Here is a 9,760-nt window from a genome sequence, read left to right as displayed (position 1 = left end):
CGATGTTTGAGAAACGGTTCGTTGAAGATCGATTCGACCTTTCGATAAACTATTCAAAGCTCGTCCAGTTTACGGATCTCATCGAAGCCTGAACGGAAAGATTGCTGGCTGCTTTGACCTGTGAACGCCAATTATAAAATCTATCGGGTCGGAGAGTGTCGTACGGACTAATAGGTCAAACGAGTCTGCGATCATAGCACACGGCACAGCACGGGTTCGGGCGATATGCTACAATCATGAATCGCGGCGATCAGCGTCCTTCGATGTGGCTTTACTTTAGTATAATTTTTAAAATATTTCAAAACCACATTTCCTTGCACGCATAACCGCGAAAACGAACACCAGTAATCTTGGGGCGAACTGGTCTGGGGCGAATGTGCATTGGGGCGAACTGACTGTGAATCGAAGAGCGCCCTCATAAAAGGCGATATAGCCACGACCTCTCTGACGTCACTTCCCATTTGCTTCAGACAACGATCAAAGATGGTAGGTGTTTTTTAATGCTCTCGAATTGTTGCTTAATTTCTCGCATTCATGTGTCTGTTTTGCTACTAAACTTGTCGAATACACTAAAAACATCGCCGGTCTTATGTAGTTCCAATGTTCATTATTGTATGCAATCCATTATACGTTTAAGAGAAAAAACGTCGACTTCCGCATTACCGGAAAGTGCCACATCAGCGTCCGTTTTCGGCAACGCGTTGTTGGACTTTTGTAGTGCTTCCGTTCGGTCATGAGATCTGACGCTGTAGTTTATGCTACACCTTCATATTCAAACTCACAGCGAGTTTACACGTGAGATCAGCTCTATGTGGACATTTCAAACTGTATGATGCAAGTTCTAACAGTATTGCATGTGTACCATATGTAGGGTTCGTTGTTAAAGTAATAGTTATTGTATTCAAATGAGGTTTCCTCGCCATACTGTTTCTTTTATAGTGAACACTACGAAATAAGCGTATAAACAGAAATCTCGTTGTTATTTTCTCATCCGGAATGAATTTCATAGTCAGTGTTTGAATAGTCTGAAGGGATAAAAGATCTTATCTTCTGCATCTGTACTTGATTGTAGCGTTCCCTTATATCTGGTTAACATATTGTTCATTATGCTGTAAGAAGTTTGTAATTTCAAAAAAATGATCTAAAACCATGGCATATATAAAAATATTTGTTATTTTTTTATTAATTGTGTATTTCTCTCTCTGTCTACTAGCCCGGACCAGCAGCAAGCAGTACTAATGTTGGTGGAAGGTCGCCTGGAAAGGCAGTTGCACCAAGATCCGGAGGTGGTTCACAAGTCAGACAAAGGTATGACTGAAATATTCATGGGTATTGATACAAAGTAGTTCATTTCAGTAGAATCGGTTGCTAGAGCTAGTTAAACAAATAAAAAATAGTCTTTTCTATGGTCTCTACATCTTTGCTATCTCTCAAGTCTGATCCGCCATCTGATCATATAGAAACCCAAAGACATTGCCAATTTCTAAAAATTGTTAAAGCGAACCTAAATGCGGCCTTAATTTATAGTTGTGTATATTCTAAACTATATTCGAAGTAATATTGCAGTGGTTTAATTTTGTTTTAATTATAACTGTAGCTTGGATAGGCATTTGAAGTGCTTGCAATTAAACACCATGGAGGCCATTCATGGAGGGGAATAAATAACAAACGAACATATTTAACATCCGGGTACTTTTCAAAGCTATGACGTTTTAGTATCTGATCACATTCGTATATGCCATTGTACATAGCCGTTCATGCTGCCAAGCATTGTGTACTACTAGTATAAACTCAACTTTTATATGCACAATGTGCTTTTTAAAACTTGGGTTAGAGCCTTATGCGTTTGAACCACAGTATTCTGAAAGTGAAAGCCCAATTGCGTTAAAGTACCGTACTTACCCGATCGTAAGTCCCTCTCGAGTATGAAGCCCATCCCTATATTTTTACTTGGTATTTATCGAGTTGAGAGCATTCACGATTATAATATGCGTGTAAAAGGTGTGTTTCATTTCATAATAATCGTGATTGGCATGGTAGTTTGGTTCATGCTTTTAGTTTTATGAGAAAACTCGCATTAATTTCAGAGTGCATGGCGAACGTACACAACGTGGTTCGCATGCTTTCTATTCTGTCATTTACTCAGGATGAACCCTGATGTTGCAATTCTGGAGTAATCCCTATTTCTTTGAGTAGTAGCTTTCGAAAAGCCAAAAATGTGATTGTTAAGTCGTGTACCTGGTTATTGGGCGTGGTTTACTTTGAGACTATCATGAAAGGCCTAGGGTTTGAACGATGCGACATGTTGGCGACCGAGAAAGGTGTTTAAATTCTTCCTCCACACTCAGTTTACCCACGGTTACTATTAACCGTCATTTATATTTCGGAAATTGCGATTCGCCAGTTTTTAGGGAAAAAAATCATCGTTTTTTCGTTGCAATCAGTGCTACAGATCGCATTTTAACATTGCGGTAATTCACTTCCGCATTGCGTTAAAAAATCATCGTCAAAAATTGGAAAATTTCATCGTTACGACACATCATTTTGATTGGTTAATGAAAGACATGACCTGTTATGTCGAAGGAAGTTGTTCCAGGTCAAATCGTGCTGAAAAATCTCATGGTGGAAAATTGCTTTGCGTCGAGAGTTTGCGTACAATCGAAAACATACCAAAACGAAGATAATGATAAATGCCTTCATCCACTGTTTCCTCGTAGACCCTACCCATTATTTCACTGTAAATTCAGACGGTATGTAAATCGTATTGTAATAAAATGTGTGTTTTTTATGAACATGTTTGTTTCTTCATTGTAAGTGTCGTTCAAATCAATGACGCATTTTTTTTCAAAAATAAGTATTATTTTCCCGAGCCCGGCGTGGTGAACGAATAACTTTTTTGGATAATTTTTCGTTGTTTGCAAGATGGTTACAGTGTTTAACCCCTAAACAAAATCATTTTTCTGAGTTGGTCATCGAGTACAAGCTCATCCCTTACTTTTCCATTACGTGTTCATGCCTCCGGGCTTATGATCAGGGAAGTACGGTATACTATGAAGATTCAGATCAGTCCAGTGTGAGTGAAGAGATTATATCGTCGACGATGCCCCTTGTTCGGATGATAGTTTTATTTCAAATTACATGGAAGTCTGTGAACAATCTACTTGGTGTTCCTGTGACACTTGTCCCATGATTTGCCAGTGCAGCCCCGTGAATACATGGACGAAAATGTTTCCACCACCACCACCCTACGAACTCAAGATTGCATACTCCAGCATCTATACTAAATTGAATAATTTGCACGTCGCACAGTGCAGTACTGGAAACAGCATTTATTAGACAGTAGACAAAAAACAAAACAAAATGTCTGTCTCGATCAATCGCACATCCATAATGTTTGTATGTTGATACGCTTGTAAATAACATTAACGTAAAAGTCGAAACAACCTAGACTAGAAGTCAATTCACCAGTCCAGCCAACTATGGCTCCCTAAGTTGCTTACCGGTATATTTAATCAGATACTATTTCGTCATCATGCTTTGTTTCCTTACCTGTTTATACCTCATGAGAGCATTTTTTATGGCAAGATGGCGCAAACGGAAGTCCTTCGCAGGTTTATGGTTTCTCATATTTAAATCATCATAACTCTGACGATAATCATTTTTTTTTCATTTTTTTTTTCAAATTTATAATCAATATACATAACTTGATAAATACAAACACCAAAATAAGCTCTATTTAGTTCCCCTTTAAGCATTGTTCAAATGTTTTTTTGAGATTGTTGCTGGTGCATGGTCACAGATGTGATTCAACAATACAATTTCTCAAAAACTCAGTGTGAACTACCGCATTATACTCCCACCCTTCTGAATATATTGTCAAGTTATCAGTTAGCATTAAAACAATAGCTCACATATTGTTACCTTCTGTTTCACACATTCATTGTCTGTAACTTTGCATATGTGAGCTTTTTGTTCTGAGATGTACAATTTAATTCCACATCCTAATTTTGTTTTTAGAGGATTTACAAACTTTAGTAGTGTGACTTGGGTAATTGTGATATATTCTTAAATCATGTGTAATACACGTTACTCTCTAGAAATGAATTAGATACAATATTTAGTGAACACCACTGATAACATACCGATGGCATTTTACCATGCTCTGAACCTAATAAGTAGGGATGACAAATTTATCACAAATTCTTGTTTTGAAAATGTCGCATATTGATTTTGACAAATGTCCAATCATAAATATTTTCTAAAATGCAAAGAATGGACATTTTTTGAAATAATTCCATTTGAAATCTATATTAAAGCATTATTTCATATAACATGAATGTCTGATAATTATCAGAATGTTCTAATAAATTTTTAACAACAATGAGTACTGGTGGTACCCATTTTATAACTACATATTAGTTTTGTTCATTGGAACCAATAGTAAAACACCCAATAATCACTTTTTTCATTAAAGTTTGCCATTTGGTCGCTGTTTCATGCAAAATGTTTGGTGGCCATATATTTTTTATCTGGGTTTAGTAAGTAACAAGAAATATAATCATAGTGTTAACATCAAGGAAATCTGATTGGTTTTAATGGCAGCCAACTATCATTATATTATTAATCCTTGTTCGGACGAAGTCTGAAAACGAGGACTTATAATCCGGTCTCCATTCGTCCGAGTCATATTTCAGAATCCGTCGGACCAATTCCGTTCATTTTTTGCCTAGTACCTTATGTGGGACATATGTACATGCAGTGGTTTAGCGATTCGATTCAAAATGCCGACTGGCAGCCATCTTGTTTTTTTGAAAATGTTGCATTTTGGACATGCTTTATTGTCAATTTTCATTCAAACTTGGTACATAGATTATACATGTCCATGACAATTTCTTTCGCAATTGGATAAAAGATGGCCGATTGACAGCCATCTGACTTTTTGGCCTTACTACTATATTTCCAAGATTTATGTACCATTTTCATTCGTAGATGGCCGAATAACAGCTGTTTTTATTTTTGGCCATATTACTATATCTCTGTCACCCATGTATCATTTTCATTGATATTTAGCATGTCATAAATGGATGCATGTACATGTCAATTCAATTTGCAATTTGATTGAATATGGCCGACTGGCGGCCGTCTTGTTTGTTTAAAATGTGATAACTTGGACATGCTTTCACTTGTGATCTATGTTTTTCTTTGCTATGTCTTAAACCGGCGAGGTCGTCACGCAACACTTGTTCGAATTTGATGTAAATAAACAGTTCGTTGTATATGCCACTTTGGACTCAAGTTTCAAGGACACGCTCGCGACAACCCCTCCACTTTAATATGACAAGCACAAAGAGAACTTTCAAAAATTTAGCGGGGACTGTGTCATTTTCAATGACTTGTTATCTATATAACATGACCCAAACCATTGGCCAGAATAGTGTTTTGCAATATAATGTTGGTCTCATCAATTGTTTTGGTTTATACCTTTCCCATAATGAAAATATTTTACACCAACATTTTTTTGTTTTATAAAAACAGTTCATAAAAACATAATATTTGTTGTATACTGAATAATTAAATCATTAAAATATGACTTATTTTGACTATTACAGTTCATAAACTGACAACAAATGTTCATTCTTCATGATCTTAAAATGTGCTCCATTTTGATATCAATTTAGCATAGGATTGATGCTCATTTGTTTTTAATTTCATTTAATTTGTGTCAATGTTAGTTTGTCTCAGGGACAGTATGCTATCAATTAAGGGACTGAGGTATATTTAAACAAAACAAACATACTGAGCAGTGGTCTCCACTAGTCCAATCAGTGTTCTCCCCAGGGTCAGAGGCAAGCATGGCGGTCTAATTTGCATGCTAATTTGCATACTAATTTGAATATTTTTCAGGATTCACTCTCACCAAAACAAACATACAAGACAGTATTAAAATGTATGAGAGACTTTATTTAAATTACATAATACTTTACATTTAATGTGAACTGTTCCATAAAACTTAGTCTAAACTATTCCTTCTGACTTCGTTGTGCTCCAAACATTGGCTGCCTTACTGTAGTTAAACTCGTCATAGACGTGCACGGGACTTTGTTCCATAAAGAAGATCCACTCTTTGCAATCATGTTGTGCTTTGAGCATTAACTGCACAACATTCCTAGTGGGAAAAAATGAAAAATAATAAAAAAAAACAATGATTGAGGTTCAAATAAATGTAAACATAACGATTGAATTGTGCCACGATCGGGAACCCAGTGCCGTATGGATAGCAAGCATTTCGTCTGCAAAACATTTTGTTTACATGTTGGTTTTGTCAGGTCAACGACAAGGAGACTCAGGAATTTCGGGGAAAAAAACATGAGGTCACTATTCAATTAAAATTAAAACGTAACGATAGAATTATGTATACAAATCGGGATTCCATCGATCATAGCGCGTGATGATAGCAGCTGTCGTTCGCAAGACGTTGACAGGCCGCCATCTTGGAAATACCTACACAGGTCAACATGTGACCGGAAGATTACAAAATTCGATTTTTTTTTTGCTTGGACAAATTATAACATATGCGTACCCATTAATCTATGAAGATATCCATAAGTAATCTAAAAAAAGTTGACAGTAACGAGTGATGTTTTTTTTTTTCATGTCGTGTCTATACCAGCCTCGTGTCTAAGATGTTGATTAAAATCGGTGTAGGCCTACCATGTTCGGTGTTCTTACGATCGGCAAAACATACACACACTGGCATTTTATTTCTAAAATTACGAAATCTTACCTGAACAATTGACCTTAACCAGGGAAATGTCCTTTTCCACGACTCATCAAAACCAGCCTCACACCGTTTCCGTGTTTCTACACGCTTCCGTTTCTGTGCTGTGCTAGCGGTGATTGTACGTTTTAGCCGGGCGGCATCACCTTTTTTTCCTTTACATGTTTTGCCATATACCATCTCGGTGTTTGCAACTTGAGTGACAATTTGTTCCCCATTGACAGCGTCTGTACTTCACACGTGTTTAACAATGGAACTGTTTAATTTGTCCCGGCAAGTTCAAACCGCCGTGGCGTAGATGGTGATAATTTATGCAGTGCTACGTGTGAGCGGGTCAAATGGATGTAAACAATGCATCCTATTAGCATGGCGGTGAAGTTGTAAGCATGGCGGTCCGAGCCCAAGCGTGGCGGCCGGGTCGCCAAGCATGGCGGTGCCGCCATGCTTTGTTCTATGTGGGGAGAACACTGAGTCCAATATACAGCCAAAGAAAGCGAAGTCTATACTAGTAGTTCTCTGTAATATTTGCATATAACTTTAAAAGATGGAAAAGACAAGAGTCTTTGTTGCATTCAAAAATTTAAGAGAGCATACTCTGATCTTCAAGTTCTGAGAATATAGTATAATTTTTTTTTACAAATCATTGTGTATCTTATTAATTCAGGAAATCAGCTGGTACTGCTGCCGGTAGGACACGAGTTGCTGCTTCTGGTGGCGGAGGTTCCAGTGGTGGTATGTGGAGATTCTATACAGAGGATTCACCCGGTGTTAAAATGTAAGTCTATCATTCATGTAAATAAACAATTTCACTGTGAGTTTCTGTGTTTTGTGTTAAATTGAATAGTGTTGTACTACCATCAGAACAATGTGCAGGATTCAACAAACACGAAACAATTTTTTGCGTATTTCCACACTTAATAGTGTGCTATAGACATTTGATGATGGTCAATTTTGATGAAGTAAGGACGTCTCAACACTTTTCTTTCAGATTTGCAATTCGAGATTGAACTATTTCAAAATCGAATTATTTTATTTTTGCAACAGAGATTTCATGCAATTAAGCTAAATAGATAGCCTCTTCTAACAATTATTTACCCCTTATGTGTTACCAACAAATTTGCTGTATATAAATCCTACTCTCTATGAAAAATACTCTTGGCATGAATTAACAGTCTTAATTTAGCTAAAGTGTCCACTATCTCCCCGTGAGGATATACTTTATGTTAAATTAGCTACATCTTGAATTAGCTAAATTACAGATTAGCTAAAACAGCTAAAATAACATGCTAGCTAAAAAGGCATGTTTTACAGTATATTGCATTCTCTAATTCAAGCCTACGTCATAAACTGGTCAAAATCCCCCAAACATTGCCAGCAACCAATCACAGACTAGCTTAAACAATAGATTTCCCTGACGATAATACTTAGCAACGTTATTTCCCCCCACGCTAACTTGAAAAATCTTTTGTTTTAGTCTCGTTTCCGGTCTGTTTTAGAGAATAGCAATGTGAAGCAACTGTAAACTAACTTCAATATTCCACAATTGCCCATGTTTTGGGTCTAACATAAACAATCAAGAAACAGATCACTGTGATGATCTCAGCAAGGCATGAAAGGAAAAAATAATTCTTGTTAATTGACATTTTCAGCAAGTTTTGTTTTAAATTTACCATCCATATTCTTCACACTGTACCTTCATTTTCTAAAGCAAGTCTATCGCCATTATCAGAAGCCAATCAATCTACTTCATAAGATGTGTAATATGTGCTTCACACATGGAGAGTGTTACAAAACCTGTCAATTTGATTTGAACCTTGTATAACAATTCACCATAAACTAGATTTTAATATTTATCTTCATTTTATTTTCAGTGGCCCAGTTCCCGTATTAGTAATGAGTTTGTTATTCATTGCATCGGTATTTATGCTACACATCTGGGGAAAATACACACGGTCATAGACTATGGACTCATATACTGGACAACACAATGAAGACAAGGAATAATATAAACTAAAGAATATCATTTCTTCTTTTTTTTAAGTAATATTTTTCAAAAGATTATTGTACTGTGTAAAGCAGAAATAAAACTTAAGAAACAATCTTGTCTAACAATTTTAACTAGAGCCAGTCGATTTCCCCATTGTTTGAGAAAATGTCACTGTTGTCTCTCCAGACTTTTAAGAAACAATTTTAACTAGAGCCAGTCGATTTCCCCATTGTTTGAGAAAATGTCACTGTTGTCTCTCCAGACTTTTTTTTTTCCATGTGCGAACTGCAAGGAATAGTGCAAGAGGACATTTTTTCCACAAAAGACATTTCCATATTTGGGACTACATGTACATGACTGTGCGGGCACCTCCCTCATCAAATAACCAAGGTTCCCGCAAAGTCGCATTCATTAGTGAATGAACTAATTAGTGGAATTGGACTTCCCCTATTTGAGTCTGTGGCACACATCCTACCCAGGGTAGGGGTCAAATAATCATGCTGTGTAAAAGGTAATTGATGCTTGGGTCTTTGATTTCATTCTTGTGCCTAGGATGATGCTAGTAATATCTCGTACAGTAGCCTAGCAGTATTCCACTCCCACTACACTTGTGCCTAGATATAATGCTAGTACCGGGTAATATCTTGTACAGTAGCCTAGCAGTATTCCACTACCTCACTACACTTGTGCCTAGATATGATGCTAGTAATATCTTGTACAGTAGCCTAGCAGTATTCCACTCTCACTCCCACTACACTTGTGCCTAGATATAATGCTAGTACCGGGTAATATCTTGTACAGTAGCCTAGCAGTATTCCACTACCTCACTACACTTGTGCCTAGATATGCTAGTAATATCTTGTACAGTAGCCTAGCAGTATTTCACTACCTCACTACACTTGTGCCTAGATATGATGCTATTAATATCTTGTACAGTAGCCTAGCAGTATTTCACTACCTCACTACACTTGTGCCTAGATATGATGCTATTAATA

The 9,760-nt window shown here is 36.8% G+C and overlaps 1 protein-coding gene across 1 annotated transcript; it reads left to right on the top strand.

Annotated features, from left to right (window-relative positions):
• LOC100368184 (protein transport protein Sec61 subunit beta-like) lies at positions 1 to 8,877 on the top strand. Its single transcript, XM_002735681.4, has 4 exons — positions 1 to 486; positions 1,214 to 1,308; positions 7,443 to 7,553; positions 8,650 to 8,877. Exons 1-4 carry the CDS (start codon positions 484 to 486, stop codon positions 8,735 to 8,737), a joined length of 297 nt encoding a protein of 98 aa, XP_002735727.1. The 5' UTR covers positions 1 to 483; the 3' UTR covers positions 8,738 to 8,877.
• The last annotated feature ends 883 nt before the right edge of the window (positions 8,878 to 9,760 follow it).

The sequence above is a fragment of the Saccoglossus kowalevskii genome, chromosome 22 (genome assembly GCF_978046115.1).
Source record: "Saccoglossus kowalevskii chromosome 22, keSacKowa6.1, whole genome shotgun sequence".
NCBI lineage: Eukaryota > Metazoa > Hemichordata > Enteropneusta > Harrimaniidae > Saccoglossus > Saccoglossus kowalevskii.
Note: the sequence above shows the minus strand (reverse complement) of the source record. Positions and strands in the feature narration are given on the sequence as shown.